General features: G+C 47.4%; 1 protein-coding gene across 1 annotated transcript in view; it reads right to left on the bottom strand.

Annotated features, from left to right (window-relative positions):
* LOC126215193 (unconventional myosin-Ib) overlaps window positions 1-23,450 on the bottom strand; it is an 890,664-nt gene that overhangs the window by 327,822 nt on the left and 539,392 nt on the right. Inside the window, exons 4-5 of the mRNA XM_049941860.1 lie at window positions 8,372-8,494; window positions 8,124-8,200 (exon numbers count right to left, since the gene is read on the bottom strand). Coding sequence (XP_049797817.1) covers window positions 8,124-8,200; window positions 8,372-8,494 — 200 coding nt within the window. The remainder of the gene's footprint in view (window positions 1-8,123; window positions 8,201-8,371; window positions 8,495-23,450) is intronic.

Here is a 23,450-nt window from a genome sequence, read left to right as displayed (position 1 = left end):
TCTGGCGTGAACCAGGAACCAGGTACCAACCCCTCAATGTCCTTGAAAGGGACCTGTATGGAGGTCGTGGTTTCATGGTGTGGGGTGGGATTAAGAATGAAGCACGTACACCCCTGCATGTCTCTGACAGAGGAACTGTAACAGGTCAGGTGTAAGGGGACGTCATTTTGCACCAGGGGTGCAGTGGGTCCCACCTTTCCCCTGATGGATGATAACGCACGGCCCCACCGAGCTGCCATCGTGGAGGAGTACCTTGAAACAGAAGATATCAGACGAATGGAGTGGCCTGCCTGTTCACCAGAACTAAACCCCATCGAGTACGTCTGGGATGCTCTCGGTCGACGTATCGCTGCACATCTACAAACCCCTACGACACTTCAGGAGCTCCGACAGGCACTTGTGCAAGAATTTTAGGCTATACCCCAACAGCTGCTCGACCACCTGGTCCAGAGTGTGCTTACCCGTTGTGCGGCCTGTGTACGTGTGCATGGTGATCATATCCCATACTGACGTCGGGGTAGATGCGCAGGAAACAGTAGCGTTTTGTAGCACATGTGTTTCGGTACGGTTTTCTCAACTTATCACCAATACCGTGGACTTACAGATCTGTGTCGTTTGTGTTCCCTATGTGCCTGTGCTATCAGCACCAGTTTTGTGTAGTGCCACGTTGTGTGGCACCACCTTCTGCAATTATCCTTAATTTATGAGCACGAGTGTAGATTGGTTGGGTGGTTTGGGGAGGGGACCAAACAGCAAGGTCATCGGTCCCATCGGATTATGGAAGGAAATCGGCCATGACCTTTCAAAGGAACCATCCCGGCATTTACCTGGAGTCATTTGGGGAATTCACGGAAAACCTATATCTGGATGGCCAGATTTTGTGCTAACCACTGCGCCACCTCGCTCGGTAGGGACTGCACTAGCACGTTGCACAAGTAGTGGACAGATTCTTGCCTCTGTGTTTAATGTAATCTGTGGTTCGATTTCTCGCCAGTCAGTCGTGCAGCTCAGGGGCGCTCTTAATAGCGAGCAACTGAGTTTTAGAGAAGCAGTCTGATATTTGTGAATGTGGGAGAAATAATCTTGAATACTTTTCTATGTAGATGAAAACTTGTTTGTCAAAATGCTTCCTTGACGGTATGGATGGAGAACATTTTTGGAGGAATATTTCAATGTAACCAATGCACACGCAAGATTGAAATATTTGTTTGACAGAAATATTAATTGATAGAACTCTTTGACACTTAGATACCTAATAATATTCATCATTAGTCTCAATTTTATTGAGACTAATTTACTGGCGTCACTAAGTTGCTGGCTTGCCTGCCCATGAGTGGCAGCAGCAGCGCTATCGATAAGAGCACTGTCGTACTATCTTTGGAGCGACCGCTAGTATTTCCGGGTCGTGGTGTGCGTTGAGTTCAGTCGGGATGGAGCTCCAGTGAGGTCTGCACAGCCAGTACTTGCCCGACCGCTGGCGACACACATATGCTGTCCGACAGAAGGAGACTTGAGCAGGGATGGCCGTTGGTTGGTCGTTCGGTCAGTCGTCTCATCGGGTGACGTGTATTTGGTCTTCCAACCGCTTCTGGGCTCATTCATTTGGTCATCTTGCAGGACATGGGTCAATTCCTTCCTTGTGCAGAGATGTCGGGTGGCCAATGGGCAAGTGTTCCCTCTGTATGGTTGGGTCCGAGCCAGTGTCTCCGGGTCGTCATGTGTCCGAGTTGCGAACGGACATCAAGGGAGTCAGGACAGATCAGCAGTCGGGTCCGGACAGCCATGACTCGCCCGATCATTGCCGACACACATGACTTGAGTGGGCACGACCTTGGTTCGTCGTTCGGTCGGTTGTCTCATCGGACGACGTGTATTTGGTGGCCGACCGCTTCTGGGTTCTCTGTGTGTGTCGATTTGTGATTCGTTCTAGTTGTTCCTTAGTGACTGGTTTTAGTATCGTTCTAGTTTTTGTGGAAGTGTTTCCATGAAACCGTGTGTAGCTTGTGTTTTTGACTTACCAGTTATTGTAACGCTGTATGCGTGTTGGATGCAGAGGGTGAGTTGGGACAGAGCAGCAAGGAAGTCTCCACAGCCCGGGGTCAGGCCGGGGCTGCTGGCGGCATGCACATGCGGTCTGATTGTGAGGCGCTAGCTGCGAGAACTACAAAGTTCGTCGCCCACCGAACCTGGACACTGAAGTTGAGTGATCAGGTAACCTGTTATGAAACCTCAACTGCTGTGACATCTCTTCGTTCACTGCCGCTTGTTGCTTTCTGGGCCGTTCCCACAAGCAGCAACCTATGGTGTGTTGGAGTTGGTGAAAGTTTGCGGCTGTCTTCCTATATGGTGTTTAACTATTGAATTGGTTGATACTTATTAGTGAAGTGCACCGGCAGTATCTTCTGCCTTGTGGCCGTTAACGTTCCAGTTACCTGCCCTGGTCGTTAGTGTCATTTTCCAGCAGTGCGTTTTTCCTCAGTGTTGATGCTGTCTGGCACAGCGTGTAGTTCGACAGCTTTTGGTGTTGTTCATATTTTTGAGTGGTTATTGTGTCTTGACTGTATTTAGACGCCAATTTTCAAGACGTAGTGCTACTGGTATCTTCTTCCTTGCTGATTTTTCCGCTGTCGTGCTATTGGTCAAGCGGAAGGGAATTGACTATGTTGTTGGTCGGTCCTTCAGCCAAACCCTGGGTCGGGTTGCCATCCGATTATTTAGTATTATGCTTGGCTGCCTGTCTCACCTAAACTTGTGTTGTAGCTACCTCCTCAGGTCGACCCTTGGAGACTTCTGAGTGCCACTGTTCTGTTGTTTTAGATTGTGGTTTTCTTTTAGTCTCAAGTACTATGCGAGGCCTTCAGTTGTCTATTAATTTAGTTTGTTTTAGTGTTAAGATAAGGCCGGCCGGAGTGGCCAGGCGGGTCTAGGCGCTACAGTCTGGAGACGAGCGACCGCTACGGTCGCAGGTTCGAAGTTCTAGGCGACTGATGACCTCAGCAGTTAAGTCCCATAGTGTTCAGAGCCATTTGTTACGATAAGGCCTTCAGCCACCTTAAATTAAAACTTGGAAGATTCTTGCTTAAACTAATTTTTTTTTTAAAAGGGGATTTTGCCCATTGGAAATCCTTATTATTATCCAGGCCTTAAGCCTTGAGTTGTTCTATGTTCAGTATGTGGTCTTGAGCCGAACTTTATGTGAAATATTTTAAGATAAGGCCTTCAGCTGCCTTAAATTAAAATTTGAAAAATCACTTGTTTAAAACTTTGAAAATATTTTTCTCTATCTGAAGTTCTTGTTATCCAGGCCTTAAGCATTAAGTTGTTCTACACTCCTGGAAATTGAAATAAGAACACCGTGAATTCATTGTCCCAGGAAGGGGAAACTTTATTGACACATTCCTGGGGTCAGATACATCACATGATCACACTTACAGAACCACAGGCACATAGACACAGGCAACAGAGCATGCACAATGTCGGCACTAGTACAGTGTATATCCACCTTTCGCAGCAATGCAGGCTGCTATTCTCCCATGGAGACGATCGTAGAGATGCTGGATGTAGTCCTGTGGAACGGCTTGCCATGCCATTTCCACCTGGCGCCTCAGTTGGACCAGCGTTCGTGCTGGACATGCAGACCGCGTGAGACGACGCTTCATCCAGTCCTAAACATGCTAAATGGGGGACAGATCCGGAGATCTTGCTGGCCAGGGTAGTTGACTTACAACTTCTAGAGCACGTTGGGTGGCACGGGATACATGCGGACGTGCATTGTCCTGTTGGAACAGCAAGTTCCCTTGCCGGTCTAGGAATGGTAGAACGATGGGTTCGATGACGGTTTGGATGTACCGTGCACTATTCAGTGTCCCCTCGAAGATAACCAGTGGTGTACGGCCAGTGTAGGAGATCGCTCCCCACACCATGATGCCGGGTGTTGGCCCTGTGTGCCTCGGTCGTATGCAGTCCTGATTGTGGCGCTCACCTGCACGGCGCCAAACACGCATACGACCATCATTGGCACCAAGGCAGAAGCGACTCTCATCGCTGAAGACGACACGTCTCCATTCGTCCCTCCATTCACGCCTGTCGCGACACCACTGGAGGCGGGCTGCACGATGTTGGGGCGTGAGCGGAAGACGGCCTAACGGTGTGCGGGACCGTAGCCCAGCTTCATGGAGGCGGTTGCGAATGGTCCTCGCCGATACCCCAGGAGCAACAGTGTCCCTAATTTGCTGGGAAGTGGCGGTGCGGTCCCCTACGGCACTGCGTAGTATCCTACGGTCTTGGCGTGCATCCGTGCGTCGCTGCGGTCCGGTCCCAGGTCGACGGGCACGTGCACCTTCCGCCGACCACTGGCGACAACATCGATGTACTGTGGAGACCTCACGCCCCACGTGTTGAGCAATTCGGCGGTACGTCCACCCGGCCTCCCGCATGCCCACTATACGCCCTCGCTCAAAGTCCGTCAACTGCACATACGGTTCACGTCCACGCTGTCGCGGCATGCTACCAGTGTTAAAGACTGCGATGGAGCTCCGTATGCCACGGCAAACTGGCTGACACTGACGGCGGCGGTGCACAAATGCTGCGCAGCTAGCGCCATTCGACGGCCAACACCGCGGGTCCTGGTGTGTCCGCTGTGCCGTGCGTGTGATCATTGCTTGTACAGCCCTCTCGCAGTGTCCGGAGCAAGTATGGTGGGTCTGACACACCGGTGTCAATGTGTTCTTTTTTCCATTTCCAGTAGTGTATTTTCAGTATGTGGCCTTCAGCCGAACTTTACGTGAAATATCTTAAGATAAGGCCTTCAGCCATCTTAAATTAAAATTTGGAAAGTAACTTGTTTAAAACCTTTTAAAAACTTCTTCCCTATCTGAAATTTTTGTTATTTAGGCCTTAAGCCCTCAGTTCTTCTATATCCAGTGTGTCGCCTTCAGCCAAGTTTTATGTAAAATTTTGTAACTAAGGCCTTCAGCCGTGTGTATTCCTTAAGGAAATTTTAATAACTTCTGTTTGGGCCTTCAGCCGTATTGTCTTTGAATGCTTTTAAGGGCATGTGTGATTAAGTGTTCTAGGAAAAAAAAGTTTGTATGTTTTGTGCAACTGACAGTAGCTGATTTTGGCCCGTTTCACAACTATAACCTGATCCGCCCTGTTCTGCCTACTACATTTCATTGATCTCTTTGCATTCATTAAGTCACAAATAACGCAGTTGATTTAACTGTCTGTAATTTTGGTGATGAGTGAATTTCATAATTGTTGCAGTCTTTTTATTCTGTACAGTCTTTTTTGACAATAATCAGAACTTAATTTTTCATAGTTGTTAGTAAAGTTTTAAATATTTTGTCGTGTGCGGATTGCACCATAGAGCGCGGGATGGCCACATGGTTTAGAGCGCCTTGCACGGTTCGCGCGACTCCTCCCGTTGGAGGTTCGAGTCCTCCCTCGGGCATGTTGTCCTTAGTGTGAAGTTAGATTAAGCAGTGTGGTAAGCCTAGGAACCGATGACCTCAGCAGTTTGGTCCCATAGACGCTTACCACCACCAAAAATTCCACCTTACCACAGACATACACTCCTGGAAATGGAAAAAAGAACACATTGACACCGGTGTGTCAGACCCACCATACTTGCTCCGGACACTGCGAGAGGGCTGTACAAGCAATGATCACACGCACGGCACAGCGGACACACCAGGAACCGCGGTGTTGGCCGTCGAATGGCGCTAGCTGCGCACCATTTGTGCACCGCCGCCGTCATTGTCGGCCAGTTTGCCGTGGCATACGGAGCTCCATTGCAGTCTTTAACACTGGTAGCATGCCGCGACAGCGTGGACGTGAACCGTATGTGCAGTTGACGGACTTTGAGCGAGGGCGTATAGTGGGCATGCGGGAGGCCGGGTGGACGTACCGCCGAATTGCTCAACACGTGGGGCGTGAGGTCTCCACAGTACATCGATGTTGTCGCCAGTGGTCGGCGGAAGGTGCACGTGCCCGTCGACCTGGGACCGGACCGCAGCGACGCACGGATGCGCGCCAAGACCGTAGGATCCTACGCAGTGCCGTAGGGGACCGCACCGCCACTTCCCAGCAAATTAGGGACACTGTTGCTCCTGGGGTATCGGCGAGGACCATTCGCAACCGTCTCCATGAAGCTGGGCTACGGTCCCGCACACCGTTAGGCCGTCTTCCGCTCACGCCCCAACATCGTGCAGCCCGCCTCCAGTGGTGTCGCGACAGGCGTGAATGGAGGGACGAATGGAGACGTGTCGTCTTCAGCGATGAGAGTCGCTTCTGCCTTGGTGCCAATGATGGTCGTATGCGTGTTTGGCGCCGTGCAGGTGAGCGCCACAATCAGGACTGCATACGACCGAGGCACACAGGGCCAACACCCGGCATCATGGTGTGGGGAGCGATCTCCTACACTGGCCGTACACCACTGGTGATCGTCGAGGGGACACTGAATAGTGCACGGTACATCCAAACCGTCATCGAACCCATCGTTCTACCATTCCTAGACCGGCAAGGGAACTTGCTGTTCCAACAGGACAATGCACGTCCGCATGTATCCCGTGCCACCCAACGTGCTCTAGAAGGTGTAAGTCAACTACCCTGGCCAGCAAGATTTCCGGATCTGTCCCCCATTGAGCATGTTTGGGACTGGATGAAGCTTCGTCTCACGCGGTCTGCACGTCCGGCACGAACGCTGGTCCAACTGAGGCGCCAGGTGGAAATGGCATGGCAAGCCGTTCCACAGGACTACATCCAGCATCTCTACGATCGTCTCCATGGGAGAATAGCAGCCTGCATTGCTGCGAAAGGTGGATATACACTGTACTAGTGCCGACATTGTGCATGCTCTGTTGCCTGTGTCTATGTGCCTGTGGTTCTGTAAGTGTGATCATGTGATGTATCTGACCCCAGGAGTGTGTCAATAAAGTTTCCCCTTCCTGGGACAATCAATTCACGGTGTTCTTATTTCAATTTCCAGGAGTGTATGTTATTAGACTGACAAAGCCGTAGTTTTACTGAAGCCTGACGTTTGTTGGGGTAAGATGACGGTGTTAGGCAGTTTGTGTGTGGTCCTAACACAATATTCTGAAACGAAATAGCATTGTAAGATTTACGAGGAGATTTAAAGAATTTCCGCAGTTGATCAAATATTTGCGTACTAGTTGAGTCTAACATATACGAGGGGTGTCCAGAAAATAAGTTTCGATCGGTCGCGAAATGGAAACGACTATGAAAATCCGATAAAGCTTTGCACAAATGTGTTGGGCAGTGTCTCTAGTATGACCCTAGATAGCATCACGTCGCTCTTCACATTTCTGAGCTCACAGTGAGCGAGTAAAGATGTCTAGAACATAGTGTCTCCCGCCAAGTACGAGGGCCTGGTGAGAAATTTCGCCTGAAGCTATGCAGCCAACATTACATAACTGTCGAGCGATTACTTCTTCAAGACAATTCTCAGCCGCATTCTGCAGGGGCAATGAAGATGCCCCTGCATCTTTTTCAATTGGAAATGTTTGATTACCCACAATACAGCCCGTAATTTTCTCCCTCTGAGTTTCATCTCTGCTCACATGAGCCGCTGGCTATGAAGACTGCATTTTGGCACTGACAACGAGCTGTAGGCCAGCGTAGAGAATTGGTGAAAAGCACTGGCGGCTGCCTTATGTGATGAGGGTATTGGAAAGTTGGTACAACGCTACGACAAACGTCCAAGTCAGAACTGCGACTACATAGAGAAGTAGCTGGAAGGTGTAGCTAAGTATTACAAATAAAACATTGCTGATTTTTACTGTGGTTCCCATTTCGCGATCAGTCGGAAATTACTTTCTGGACATCCCTCGTACAATGTAGACGTAGAATCGTGTTATGAGAAGAGCATCAAGTTAGATATACAGACGTTTAAAGCAGACTATAGTCTTAGTAAGAACAGTCAAATGAAAAACAGACACTTGTTGTCAATCACAAATAGCGCATTCTAGTTACAGGAGCAGTTTCATAACGAGCATAGCATTCGAAGGAAATCCACAGCTGATCAAAACTGTTCGTTACCCCACTACTACTGCTCTCTCCACACCTTCGCGTCAAATGGGCAGGCCTTTCTGCGCGCACTGTACCTTCGAGCAGCGGCGCCGACTGGACGAGCCTCTCCCTGATGGCCGCCGCGGAGGCTGCCGCCGCCGCCGCCGCCGCCGCCGCCGTCGCCGCCGCCGCCGACGCCGACGCCCCCGCAGTCGCGGGCGAGGGTGCGTGCGTGGGCGTGTGCGGGTGGTGCGGCGCGTGGTGCTGGTGCTGGTGCGCGTGGTGCGGCGCGTGGTGCTGGTGGTGGTGGCGGCCGTGGCGCGGCTGGTGGAAGGGCACGCAGAGGAAGGCCAGCACGAGGCGCGCCGCCTCCGTCTTGCCCGCGCCGCTCTCGCCCGACACCACCACGCACTGGTCCTCGTGGCGGTCGCGCAGGAAGCGGTACGCGCACGCTGCCGACGCGTACCTGCCGACACCCCAGAACACTGTAGCCTCACCACGCACTCTGCTAACTACTCGTTGACCTTTCAGACAGGGCATAGTAGCCAGCCGATGTGGCCGAGTGGTTATACGTGCTTCAGTCCGGAACCTCGCTGCTGCTGCTACAGTTGCAGGTTTGATTCCTGCGTCGGGCATGGATGTGTATGATGTCCTTGGGTTAGTTAGGTTTAAGTAGTTTTAAGTTCTAGGGTACTGATGACCTCAGATGTTAAGTCCCATAGTGCTCAGAGCCATTTGAACCATTTGAACAGGGTGTAGTAGGACTGGGTTGGTCGGTTGGGGGAAGGGACCGAACAAAAACTACTCGTTGACCTTTTGGACAGGGCATAGTTGCCCGGATGATGTGCCCGAGCGGTTCTAGGCGCTTCAGTCCAGAACCGTGCTGCTGCTACGGTCGCAGGTTTGAATCCTGCATCGGGCATGGATGTGTGTGATGTCCTTAGGTTAGTTAGGTTTAAGTAGTTCTAAGTTCTAGGGGACTGATGACCTCAGATGTTAAGTCCCATAGTGCTCAGAGCCATTTGAACCATTTGAACAGGGTGTAGTAGGACTGGGTTGGTCGGTTGGGGGAAGGGACCGAACAAAAACTACTCGTTGACCTTTTGGACAGGGCATAGTTGCCCGGATGATGTGCCCGAGCGGTTCTAGGCGCTTCAGTCCAGAACCGTGCTGCTGCTACGGTCGCAGGTTTGAATCCTGCATCGGGCATGGATGTGTGTGATGTCCTTAGGTTAGTTAGGTTTAAGTAGTTCTAAGTTCTAGGGGACTGATGACCTCAGATGTTAAGTCCCATAGTGCTCAGAGCCATTTGAACCATTTGAACAGGGTGTAGTAGGACTGGGTTGGTCGGTTGGGGGAAGGGACCGAACAAAAACTACTCGTTGACCTTTTGGACAGGGCATAGTTGCCCGGATGATGTGCCCGAGCGGTTCTAGGCGCTTCAGTCCAGAACCGTGCTGCTGCTACGGTCGCAGGTTTGAATCCTGCATCGGGCATGGATGTATGTGATGTCCTTAGGTTAGTTAGGTTTAAGTAGTTCTAAGTTCTAGGGGACTGATGACCTCAGTTGTTAAGTACCATAGTGCTCAGAGCCATTTCAACCATTTGAACAGGGCAGGACCGGGTTGGTCGGTTGGGGGAAGGGACGAAACAGTGAGGTCATTGGTGCCATCGAATTAGGTAAGAATGGGGAAGGAAGTAGGTCATAGCCATTCCGGCATTTGCCTGAAACGATTTAAGGAAATCACAGAAAACCTAAATCGGGATGGCTGGACGCGGGTTTGGACCGTCGTCCTCCCAAATGTGATTCCAATAAGACTGGGGCAACTGGAGCAAAGCCACTGGGGACGAGGGGCCTTCTGACGTCCAAAAGAAGGAATGTAGAAAGCAAACAAAAATTACAATGGAAATGAAATGTGAAAAACCTAGGAAACATGACCTCCGTTGCTGTGCCCAATAACAAAAGCGTAACCATTATCTGGGACATGTGGGTGAGAGGGGGAAGGGGGGTGGGGTGAAGAGTGCGTACTCATATTTGTTTTGGCGTGAACATTGAAACAGCACTAATATTTAAATGAAAATTCATAAGAAGTTTCTAGTGAAAACTCTTTCTTGTGACAACTGCACCACTCCGCTAATTTTTAAAAAAATGAAGACATGTAGCCTAGCAAAAATGTTGTTAGTTAAAAAAAAACTAAAACATGTAGATAATTTTTGTAATCAGAAATTCGAACTAAAAATGTTGGTGACTTCAGCGAACAAAATTGAGGTTAAAATGGTCTTGAAATAGTCCAACGGTCCTTTATGCCCGCCAATGTATTAATGGCTGTGCCCCAAGAGCTGCATGGATACAATGGTCGAGGGAACTGTTTTGATAAATTCTCTTAACTTAATTGTAAAATACTGTTTTTGAGCATCAGCATCTCATAGAGAGTGAGCGCGCACAACACACACACACACACACACACACACACACACACACACACACACACACACACCTGAGAATTTCTGGGTCAAATCGATCCCTCCCTCCCTACGATGGACACATATGTCGAAGAGTCGAATGTAATTACCCACCCAGAAAATAAAATTGACAGCAACAAAATAAAGGAATTTCACATCTAAGAGGTTACCTTACTTTGTGTTTTACAGTGCATATTTAATGTAAGATGTCTCCATAGGATTTCTAAATGGCGACGGTGGTATACATACAGCAAGTCACTGAATTTTCATGTCTGTTTTATGGTGAAATAAACGAATAGCGTATCTAAATGGATGAAATTTTCACCTAAAGAAGGTGAAGTCTTGTGATTTCAAAATGAATATTGTATAGATAACACTGAATTTTACGATAAAACCAGTAAATACCCATTGAATTAGCACGTTATGATGTACCTGTGGGAGAGGACAAAGAATTGTGGTACATGTGTATTCTGTCCTCTGTTTAGCATCAGCCAGCTGGCCAAATGGAGACTGACAATGAAGCTTGTTTCAAACTCCGTCGGGTGCTGATAAAGTTGTCTCACATGACTACAAGGCATCCCCTTATCCTTCATAGTGATCACTCAACATCTGACACTGTTCATGCACATGACGTACCCTACCGGGCCTGGCAGAAAGGAAAAACATGAACAACACTAATGCACTGTTGTGGCAGATCTACCTGTCAGAGACAATCACGACTTTATTCATTTATGTATCCACACATGGTGTGTACATGCATGTTGTTGCATTGACTTCCGACCATGACGTCTGACTGTTTAACATTTATTTCACCATAAAAATGATGTCAAAATGCAATGAGTTGCTGTACGCATGCCACCTGTCGCCATTTATAAATCATATGGAGACGTCTGATACTATATACTGTAAAACACATAGCGACATGGCCTTTTACATATGAAATTGTTAAGTCGTTGTTGTCATGTGTCATTTGCTGGGTATTTAACTAGATTTGATGCTTTGATGTATATGTCCACCATAGGGAGACATATGCATCAGGATTGGTGATCACAAGGTAGATGAAGCTAAGGAATTCTGTTACAAAATAGCCCCAGTTTCCAACGCAGATTTCAGCCTTCAAACTGTATGACAGAGTATCAGATGCTCTTACCCATTCTGTTTTGGGGAAAGCGGGAGCATCACGGTTTGTTGCTTATGCCGAACCGTGTGATGTCATGCACAGTGTGGCAAGCTCTGAGCGAGCAGTCTGCAGGACCATTTAGATGAAGAGATGCTGTCTTGCATTCCTCACTGTATGATGTGGCACCGCTGCTCCATACTAGTAGGTGGAGGCGGGTGAGTCCGTAGCAGTACGTTGTACACTCTGCAGCATTCGGAGCCAGGGTTTGTCAACAGTTCGAAGACGTCCTTTGAGTGTTACACAACACTGTGCAATCTATGATGGTGGTGGCAGCGGCAGTCCAGCGCTGCATGGCAACATTGGCAGACTGACAGTGGTACAGAGACGCTAAACCTCACAATGCATGCAGAAGAAATCCTCCTCCGTGTGGTGTTTATTTTAATAAAGATGCAAGTGGATACCTCTCCTATTCCTACTGAGCATGATACTGACAACCATACAGGCTGCATCTGCGGCGTAATCAGTTTTAAACTTAGGATGAGTGCTCTATAGTGACAATCAACAGAGTTCCCATTGATGGAGGTTTCTCGGGTCTCCAGCCGGGTGGTAGCGTTGATATCAACTTTATTTTAAACTGCGGTAAGTGGATTTCTACAATATTTTGAACAAATGGCAGCTGCTGTGGAGGGGTGAATTGTTTAAACTGTACTGTTAAAAGGGGAGTGGGCTTGGGCAAAGTGGACCCAGCTCGATGTGAGCAGTGGAGACACTCGCAGGCGCTGGGGAGTGGTGGTGGGCAAAGTGCCCTTCTCAGCCCCAGTGTTTGTTTAAATAAAGATGCGAGTGAATAGATCCAAACTTAAAATTAGGAGAAGCAGTGACCAAACACCACTGAGCAAGCTTGGAGCAGCATGTCGACTAGGTCAGCAGACAGGTCTATGCTGTATGACATTCCAAACTTAAACATAGAGTGCTTAAATGATTATGTTATATAAGGACTAAGCCAGTATCTAAAATGTGGATTAGTATGCCAGTATTCCACACTGTTATATATAGCCTGATAGGTCTGAGCCAGATTGTGACGTCACAGACTGTTTTGTACCCCTGGAGCAGTGTATTGGAATTGTACACTGTTATATATAGCCCAACAGATCCGAGCTGGATTGTGATGTCATAGAGCCCATCGGAATATTCCAGGTCAGCCAGCACAACAATGCATTTTGAATTTCTTATCAGTTTATACTTAGGACAACAACCCTCCTTCCACAGGAAACACTAGTGCAATTGGGCTATTTTTTTAATTCACCGCCAAAATTTGAGTTTCCTGCCAATTTATTCATAGAGCAATTGGCCTTTATCAGAGGATAGGGATAGGGGTTGGGAGTGAAGCTGGGAAGAATCCCATGACTCATCACTTTGATGCCTGAATGCCCCTAGAATACTTACTGACTGGCATGTTATCACAAGAGAGTACGTGTTCCCAATTTCCTACAGACACGGTTCTGCTGCAGTACTTATAACAGTTGCCAGCAGTAAGTGCGTGAAATGTGGCAGCAACTGGAAACATATCCCAAAGTTTAGAATGTAGGACAGTATTCTTCTAGTCGACAAAACGTCTGAACTGCACACAGATCACCGTGAAAGTCTGGTGTCCAGCCATAGTGAAATGGTTGCAACATTTAGCTATGACCGCTACCAACCAGGTTAGCTGAGAGCACTAATGCGCTGCTTCCTGGACTCAGGGAGGCACGCTGGCCCCGGATCGAATCGGCCCGGTGGCTTAACGACGAGGGCCGGTGTGCTGGCCAGCCTGGATGTGGTTTTTAGGCGGTTTTCCACATTCAACTAGGTGAATAGCGGTCTGGTCCCCACGTTCTGCCCCAGCTACACGACTCGCATACATTTGAAAACGTTTGCACTGTTTCATGGCTTACACTCGATGCAGACAGCTGTGGTACACTAATTCAGTCCCAGGGGTATGGAGTAGCGACAGGATGGGCATCTGGCCACCCTCTGACACTAATATAGCCAAACCCATAGTAACAAGGCCGACCCAGCGATGGGTGGGACAAAGGCCACAGAAAATGATGATGATGATGATGATTTGGCTAATGCCGCACAGACATGGGCTATGATAATTGGTAAGCACAGATCTTGCACCATGCAATTTCCATCTTTGGGAAATCTGAATGAACATCTGGTTGGAAAGAAATTTCGCAACTATGAGGATGTTCACAGGGCTGTTCTCGAATGCTTCTATTACCAAGGGGAGGATTTCTTTGGTCGAGGAATTGAACAATTGGTGGATCGTTCGGAATGTTGTCTAGAGAGACTTGGCGGTCATGGTGAAAAATACAGTGTCATGCATCTGCACAGCATTGAAGTATAATGCGTGCCAGAGCAGAGCACTGTCAAGGGGTTGCCTACCTATAGGCGCCTAGGACACACTGTCATGGGTCTTCTCTGTGGCGGTGATAATCTTCTCGAAGTGGGGCCTTGGAGGGACCCACTGCCGATTTATTCACGCTTGTGTCAATGTTTCACCCCGCTGTGATCACGCCACATGAGGCAGCAAAACAGGAGAGCTAAGAAAGTATAAGCGCAATTTGCTACATCCGATCGCGTGCAAATATCGTAGAATGGATTTGAATGGTCCTTTGTTGTTCCATACTGCACGCCAGAGCAAAAATTGCTGTCGCATTACCCTTCAGAGGGGTGGGATCATATTGAAGGTGATTATTCGCCTATGATGTCTTTAGAGAAAGGTTAAAGCGTCTGTAAAATGTCAGCATTGTCAAAGATTGACATGAAAGTTGTTCTATTGCTCATTGCATTAGAAACTGTCGTTTTGTTGTGAATGTGTGGGAATCAACAACTCAAGGGAAGGGGTGGTTTCATCGACGCCCTTTGTGCCACCCCGAGACATTCTCGTGTAGATTCTGAGTGGCGATTTGTCTGAGACATTTTCGTCAGTCACACACAAGTAAACAGCGTGATTTCAGAGCAGGACGTCGCCGTTCTAACATCCATAAAAAAATGGTTCAAATGGCTCTGAGCACTATGGGACTTACCATCTGAGGTCATCAGTCCCCTAAAACTTAGAACTAATTAAAGCTAACAAACTAAGGACATCACACACATCCATGCCCGAGGCAGGATTCGAACCTGAGACCATAGCGGTCGCACACATCCATGCCCGAGGCAGGATTGGAACCTCCGACCATAGCGGTAGCGAGGTTCCAGACTGAAGCGCCTAGAACCGCTCGGCCACTCTGGCCGGCTAACATCCATCAGGGAGGCCTCAAAAGAAGGAGTGAAACGTGGGTAAGTGGGAGTATGAGGACCTTTGCATAGTGTGAGACGTCCGCAATGGCGTTGGCTACAATTGTGGTGAAATTTGATGCCAACCTGCCATCATTAGCCCATCTCAGACCTCACATGAACTTCAGAGCTGTGGCCTTTTTTCGTGTGTGTTGACACCTTGCCGTTTGAAGCGGCTTTTGCACCATTGCAGAGGAAATTAGAATTTATTTAATACCATAAGCTACTGACGGGCGTTGATATATATCGACAGGTGAAAATGTGTGCCCCGACCGGGACTCGAACCTGGAGTCTCCTGCTTACGTGGCAGACGCTCTATCCATCTGAGCCACTGAGGGAAGAGAGGATAGTGCGACTGCAGGGACTATCTCGCTCACGCCTCCTGCGAGACCCACATTCTCACCTTGTATGTCCACACACTATATTCGTAGTGTCCCACCCCAACACACTCATTACTCGTGGAAGACATTCTTACCAAGCCTCGTAAGAGTTCGGGGAATATGTGTGCATCCCCACAGAAGAAGAAGGTCATGGCCGGTATTGCCAGAACTATATACTTATATGGATATGGTATCTATTAATTCGGATATGTCCGAAAGAACAGACACCATATCCATATAAGTATATAGTTCTGATATGCCCGAAAGAACAGACACCATATCCATATAAGTATATACGAGGGCAGTTCAATAAGTAATGCAACACATTTTTTTTTCTGAAACAGGGGTTGTTTTATTCAGCATTGAAATACACCAGGTTATTCCCCAATCTTTTAGCTACACAACATTATTTTTCAACGTAATCTCCATTCAATGCTACGGCCTTACGCCACCTTGAAATGAGGGCCTGTATGCCTGCACGGTACCATTCCACTGGTCGATGTCGGAGCCAACGTCGTACTGCATCAATAACTTCTTCATCATCCGCGTAGTGCGTCCCACGGATTGCGTCCTTAATTGGGCCAAACATATGGAAATCCGACGGTGCGAGATCGGGGCTGTAGGGTGCATGAGGAAGAACAGTCCACTGAAGTTTTGTGAGCTCCTCTCGGGTGCGAAGACTTGTGTGAGGTCTTGCGTTGTCATGAAGAAGGAGAAGTTTGTTCTGATTTTTGTGCCTACGAACACGCTGAAGTCGTTTCTTCAATTTCTGAAGAGTAGCACAATACACTTCAGAGTTGATCGTTTGACCATGGGGAAGGACATCGAACAGAATAACCCCTTCAGCGTCCCAGAAGACTGTAACCATGACTTTACCGGCTGAGGGTATGGCTTTAAACTTTTTCTTGGTAGGGGAGTGGGTGTGGCGCCACTCCATCGATTGCCATTTTGTTTCAGGTTCGAAGTGATGAACCCGTGTTTCATCGCCTGTAACAATCTTTGACAAGAAATTGTCACCCTCAGCCACATGACGAGCAAGCAATTCCGCACAGATGGTTCTCCTTTGCTCTTTATGGTGTTCGGTTAGACAACGAGGGACCCAGCGGGAACAAACCTTTGAATATCCCAACTGGTGAACAATTGTGACAGCACTACCAAGAGAGATGTCAAGTTGAGCACTGAGTTGTTTGATGGTGATCCGTCGATCATCTCGAACGAGTGTGTTCGCACGCTCCGCCATTGCAGGAGTCACAGCTGTGCACGGCCGGCCCGCACGCGGGAGATCAGACAGTCTTGCTTGACCTTGTGGCGATGATGACACACGCTTTGCCCAACGACTCACCGTGCTTTTGTCCACTGCCAGATCACCGTAGACATTCTGCAAGCGCCTATGAATATCTGAGATGCCCTGGTTTTCCGCCAAAAGAAACTCGATCACTGCCCATTGTTTGCAACGCACATCCGTTACAGACGCCATTTTAACAGCTCCGTACAGGGCTGCCACCTGTCGGAAGTCAATGAAACTATACGAGACGAAGCGGGAATGTTTGAAAATATTCCACAAGAAATTTCCGGTTTTTTCAACCAAAATTGGCCGAGAAAAAAAATGTGTTGCATTACTTATTGAACTGCCCTCGTAGTACTGGCAATGCCGGCCATGGCCTCCTTCTCCTGTGCGGATGCACACATATTACCCGAACTCTTATGGGACTTGGTAAGAATGTCTTCCTCGAATAATGAGTGTGTTGGGGTGGGACACTACGAATGTAGAGTGTGTGGACATACAAGGTGAGAATGCGGGTCTCGCGGGATGCGTGCGCGAGATAGTCCCTGCAGTCGCGCTATACTCTGTGCCCTTGGTGGCTCAGATGAGCGTCTGCCATGTAAGTAGGAGGTCCCGGGTTCGAGTCTCGGTCGGGGCACACATTTTCCACCTGTCCCCGTTGATATGTATCAACGCTCGTCAGCAGCTGCAGGTATTAAATTAATTCTAATTTCGTTCTAGACGGCTAAAGGACATGACCGAAAGAACAGACACCATATCCATTTAAGTATATTACAGAGGATGGTTGGAGGCACCTTTGAGCCAAATTTAAAATTTATTCGTCACAATGGGAAATGATGACGGGGTTTCGAAAAAGTGATCCTTTAATGGTGTTACGTAGTTTGTCTTAGTTGTTAACACCTGAGGTCATGAGTCCCCTAGAACTTAGAACTACTTAAACCTAACTAACCTAAGGACATCACACACATCCATGCCCGAGGCAGGGTTCGAACCTGCGACCGTAGCGGTCGCACAGTTCGTGACTGTAGCGCCTAGAACCGCTCGGCCACACCGGCCGGTGTCTTAGTTGCGATAAGCGTTCTACTACAAGTTTAGACTTATTTGAAGTATGTGTAGAGTTATTTGAGGTACGCGTACATGTACTCAATAAAATGAGCGATATCTTGAAATTGGCCAATAGCTGTGAATAAAGTCTCTTATCCAGATAATATGCAGCCTCGGTGGAAACACGACCTCCTCTAATCGTAATTTATAGAGAAAAAAATTTAATGAAACACCTGAAGTGGGCAGTCATTTCGGTATAACAGCGCACCGCAGAAAGCTTTTTGACGGCTTCGCGGTTTACGGTTTTTCGCATAAAACACCACTTACAGTACAGCATAAAATATTCAAAAACTGAAAAATAAGTGGAAAGTTACAGCTCTGGAGCAGCGGCAAAAAATTGCGTCAAACAGACAATATCAAAAGTTTTTGAAAACAAAAAAGCACCTGCATGTATACTCTGTAAAACAGTGAAATGCATGACAGAGAGTGTGTTCCATTGTACCAGTTATTACGGTTTTTCCCGTACCATTCACGTTTGGAGAGCGGGCAGAATGGTTGTTTAAATGCCGCCGCACGTGCAATAATTGCCGGCCGCTGTGGCCGAGCGGTTCTAGGCGCTTCAGTCCGAAACCGTACTGCTGCTACGGTCGCAGGTTCGAATCCTGCGTCGGGCATGGATATGTGTGATGTCAGGTTACAGTCTGATTTAAAGTAGTTGTCACTTGACGTTTGAGCTGCGAAGTTCTGGCGTTGCCACGTCAAGCACTGGCTGGAGGCAGCCGCCTCAGCGCATCGCTACCCCCGGCGATAGAAAATCGTTTTAAAGCCTAAGCCTTATCTTCTACAAAAAGTAAGTAAAAAATTTCAAAGCCACATATGACGTATATCTCTACAATGTCTCTCAATTTGTCAAATATCTATTCTTAATTTTAATTAGGACAAGAGTTAAGTTAATTTGTTTGAAACCATTTAAATTCTTGATTTCGCTAACAGCTTCTAACTTATCACGTCATTACTGAAAAACTATTGGTGTCACAGCAAAATATTTTTTTCTATTCATGACCAAAATAATGCACTCGGCAAAGAATCCTTAAAAGTTTTCGTAGTGCATTACGTTTCCTGTATATAAATTTCTGAAAACAGCGTTTTTAAGCAACCCTATCAGTACTGGACTCGAAACAAGTATGAAGTTCAGAATCTCTATCTCCTATAAATGTGTGGTCAATATTTTGAAATTTACGTACAGAATCGGTCTCAGTGGTATCTATAAGCATATAAAATATCTTTTCTTAATTTTAATTAGGGCCGTTGTTACATTAACTACTAAAGTGTGAGAAATTTTCGCATCCGGAAAAGTTTTCTTCTTTAGATTGCAAATCTCGAAAACTATTGCACACATTGAATAACATCTTGGTGTATATACAAAATGAAATAGAATTAAAATTCAGTCTAACTTACCGTAAGGAGATGACGAGAGCTGGCCAAACAGTATTTTTTAGTCTCACAACAAGAATGAGAATTAATCGAAATAAATTCACAAACACATTATTTAATGGCAGTAAGTACACAACACACTAATCAGACAATGCGAAAACACCGCTTAATTCAGAGTCAGAGTCAGTGGAACTGTCCGTGTCGCTGCTCGTATTGACAGATATAACCAAGTCTTCGACACGTTGTTGTAAGATACCTTCATTGTTCCATGCGTCCAGTATCACTCCTTTCACGTGATGCGCTACCTTCTGCCAGTCTTCCGATGTCAGAATTTCAACTGCCTCCGTCAAAAGGCATTCCACTTCGGTTAATGTGAATTTCTTATTTTCTGCAGCTATATGCAGTTTAACCTGAGCTCAAATCAGCTCCATTGCGTTGAAATGGCAATAGTAAGGAGGCAATCTAAGCACTTTATGCCCTTATTTTTTTTCTACTTCATCCACAATGTATATCGGGTTCTTTGGCTTGTGTTGCGATACAAGTTCTAATAATTCTGCCCTTGTCAAATTACTGTCGAACTGTACCTTATGTTTCAGTAACCAGCTAACAATGTTTTTCCTCGTTGCCTTTGTGGGTGCTTTGTCTTGTATTACTGAATGATAAGGGGCGTTATCCATAACAATGATAGAGTTTTTTGTTAAGTTCTGGACCACACAGTCTTCAAACCATTTCGCAAAAGTATTGTGGTTCATCTCTTCGTGGTAGTCGGAGGTCTTATTTGAACTGAATAGCAAAAAAAAAAAAAAAAGAAAAAAAGGGCTCTGAGCACTATGGGACTCAACATCATAAGTCCCCTAGAACTTAGAACTACTTAAACCTAACTAACCTAAGGACATCACACACATCCATGCCCGAGGCAGGATTCGAACCTGCGACCGTAGCAGTCGCGCGGTTCCTGACTGAGCGCCTAGAACCGCTAGACCACCGCCGCCGGCGAATAGCAGCAGACAATTTGGAATTAAACCTTTTGAAATTCCGGCATGTGCTACAATTATCCTTTTTCCTCTGCCGATCGGAGCTGCCATACTACAGCTGATGGTACCGTCTGTCCAGCCTTTTTTTAAACTGTGTCCTGCATTCACCCACGTTTCATCAAGCCAAACGATATCATCAAAATTTGTCCCCACTAATTCTCTAAGAAAGCGGCATCGCCAGGCTGCGGTATCTTGGCGTTCCATTAGTAACTTTCTGCCAGAGATGGATTTATAGCGGAATCCTAACATTTTCACGACTCGTAACAAAGACGATTTACTACCCTGAAACAGGTCAGCCGCTGTGAGGGTAGCATGTAGTTTTTTGAGTGTCGGATACTCCTTCCTCGAATAAAATGCGTATATTTGACGACGAATGGCATCTTCGTGAAAAGAGTCAAGTTTTGTGACCCTCTTCTCTAGTCGCCTCTTCTTCCCAGGTGTCTCCAATTTAGATGATTCACTTGAGCCTTCTTTCGTGAATTTCTCCTTGCAGATTCTTATTACTGATCGTTCGCTAACTTGCAGTGCAGCTGCAGTTAGCTCCACCACCTTATCCAAAGGAACGAGAGGCCCTCCTGCATCCCTCCCTCTTTCAAAATACTCCCTTAAGGAACACACGTATTCACGCGCCTGGCTGCGTATAACGACGCCATGTCCGCCACTTTTTGGAGGTTTCCGAGGAGTGTGCAGTCTCGGCCTCCCTTCCCGCTCTTGCGACTGCTTTCATCAGACATCGTAAACACGCGAAGCTACGAGTCACTCAAATCTCTCACCCGCACGTCTACAACGGCTCCCCGAGGACTGGCTGGCACAATGCCTCAGTCAGCTCAGGAGAGCGAAGTGGCAATGCAGTGGCAGCCGTCAGCGCCGGCTGCCAATGGTTTATTGGTGGCGGGAGCCCTGCAGCCCGTTGCCTCTCAAGTGACAAAAACTTTAAATAATAGTATAGTTAGGTTCAAGTAGTTCTAAGTACGAAGTGCATACAAGTTCTAAGGCATCCGATTTTTTTTCTCCGGACTGGAAAGAGATAGAAACATGCGCATTGTTTTAAAATGGGGCCACGTTCATTGTCAATACGTCCCATAGATGGCAGCACCGTACGGCAGATGGAATTTTACCGCCAGCGGCGAGAATGAGAACTGTTTTAAATACTTAAAATGGCGACGTTTTCCGTACTTGAACAGCGTGCAATCATTCGTTTTCCGAGTTTGCGTAGTGTGAAATTCATCGACAGTTGAAGGAGACATGTGGTGATGGAGTTATGGATGTGTCGAAAGTGCGTCCGTGGGTGCGACAGTTTAATGAAGGCAGAACATCGTGTGACAACAAACCGAAACAACCTCGGGCTCGCACAAGCCGGTCTGACGACACGAGTGAGAAAGTGGAGAGAATTGTTTTGGGGGATCGCCGAATGACTGTTGAACAGATCGCCTCCAGAGTTGGCATTTCTGTGGGTTCTGTGCACACAATCCTGCATGACGACCTGAAAATGCGAAAAGTGTCATCCAGGTGGGTGCCACGAATGCTGACGGACGACCACACGGCTGCCCGTGTGGCTTGTTGCCGAGCAATGTCGACGCGCAACGACAGCACGAATGGCACTTTCTTTTTGTCGGTTGTGACAATGGATGAGGCGTGGATGCCATTTTTCAATCCAGAAACAAAGCGCCAGTCAGCTCAATGGAAGCACACAGATTCACCGCCACCAAAAAAATTTCGCGAGTAACCGCCAGTGCTGAAAAAATGATGGTGTCCATGTTCTGGGACTGCGAGGGCGTAATCCTTACCCATTGCATTCCAAAGGGCACTATGGTAACAGGTGCATCCTACGAAAATGTTTTGAAGAACAAATTCCTTCCTGCATTGCAACAAAAACGTCCGGGACAGGCTGCGCGTGTGCTGTTTCACCGAGACAACGCACCCGCACATCGAGCTAACGTTACGCAACAGTTTCTTCGTGATAACAACTTTGAAGTGATTCCTCATGCTCCCTACTCACCTGACCTGGCTCCTAGTAACTTTTGGCTTTTTCCAACAATGAAAGACACACTCCGTGGCCGCACATTCACCAGCCGTGCTGCTATTGCCTCAGCGATTTTCCAGTGGTCAAAACAGACTCCTAAAGAAGCCTTCGCCGCTGCCATGGAATCATGGCGTCGGCGTTGTGAAAAATGTGTACGCCTGCAGGGCGATTACGTCGAGAAGTAACGCCAGTTTCATCGATTTCGGGTGAGTAGTTAATCAGAAAAAAAATCGGAGGCCTTATAACTTGAATGCACCTCGTATAGGTGACTGATGACCTCCCATGTTAAGTCCCATCCTGCTTAGAGCCATTTGAACCATTTTTTGCAATAATTAATCTAAGCTTCTCCTTACAATCCCTGCCGGAACGACTCTTACCGAAGTGAAGTAAAATGTGAGCCAAAAGTCTGGCTACACCCCTATAAATATAGAATGGTGTGAGGGCCCATAACGATATGGAGACACTGCAGGCGGGGGCGCAACTTATAGCAGCTATGTCGAGGGCTGTGGCCATCATGAAATCCACCATCTTGCATTTGGGTCGAGTGTTTCAAGTGGGAAGGGGGTCATTTTGAACTGCCTCTTTCTTAGCAATACACATGTGAAATCTGTTTTAAGATCTATTCACTTGTGCATCTGTTAAAGTTTGAAATTGCAACTAGATGACCAATTCTGTTTACTGTTGCAGGCGATCGACAACGACACTTACACACCAGGAACGTGTAATGCATAAGTGCATTCCCTTCACGTGTTTAAGCCAAGTATTACGCACATTTATGCAATCGGGAATGCTCAGTAGCACCCAGGCTACATGTACATTTGACAAGCGTCAGTAAGGAGCATTCGTGATCAAATCACAGGAGGCAATGTTGTGCAACCCTAGTAGGGACAAGATCCGACTATTCTGGAGTAGGATCTTACAATCTGAGACAGTGTCCGAGACAAACTTCCGTGACAATATCCGCAAACATGTCGTCAGATCCGCCTAGCAACAGCGATCTGAACGCTAATTGGCTGAAAGTTTGCAATATAATTTTCTCCTGGTTATTAAAAACCAAGAAGAAATGCAGACGTTAAACGCGTATTCATTGGACAAATATATCATACTACAACTGACATGTGATTACATTTTCACGCAGTTTGGGTGCTTAGGTCCTGAGAAATCAGTACCCAGAACAATCACCTCTGGCCGTAATAACGGCCTTGATACGCCTGGGCATTGAGTCAAACAGAGCTTGGATGGCGTGTACAGGTACAGCTGCCCATGCAGCTTCAACACGATACCACACTTCATCAAGAGTAGTGACTGGCGTATTGTG

The sequence above is a fragment of the Schistocerca nitens genome, chromosome 12 (genome assembly GCF_023898315.1).
Source record: "Schistocerca nitens isolate TAMUIC-IGC-003100 chromosome 12, iqSchNite1.1, whole genome shotgun sequence".
Lineage (NCBI taxonomy): Eukaryota > Metazoa > Arthropoda > Insecta > Orthoptera > Acrididae > Schistocerca > Schistocerca nitens.
This window is presented reverse-complemented; position numbering and strand designations above follow the sequence as displayed.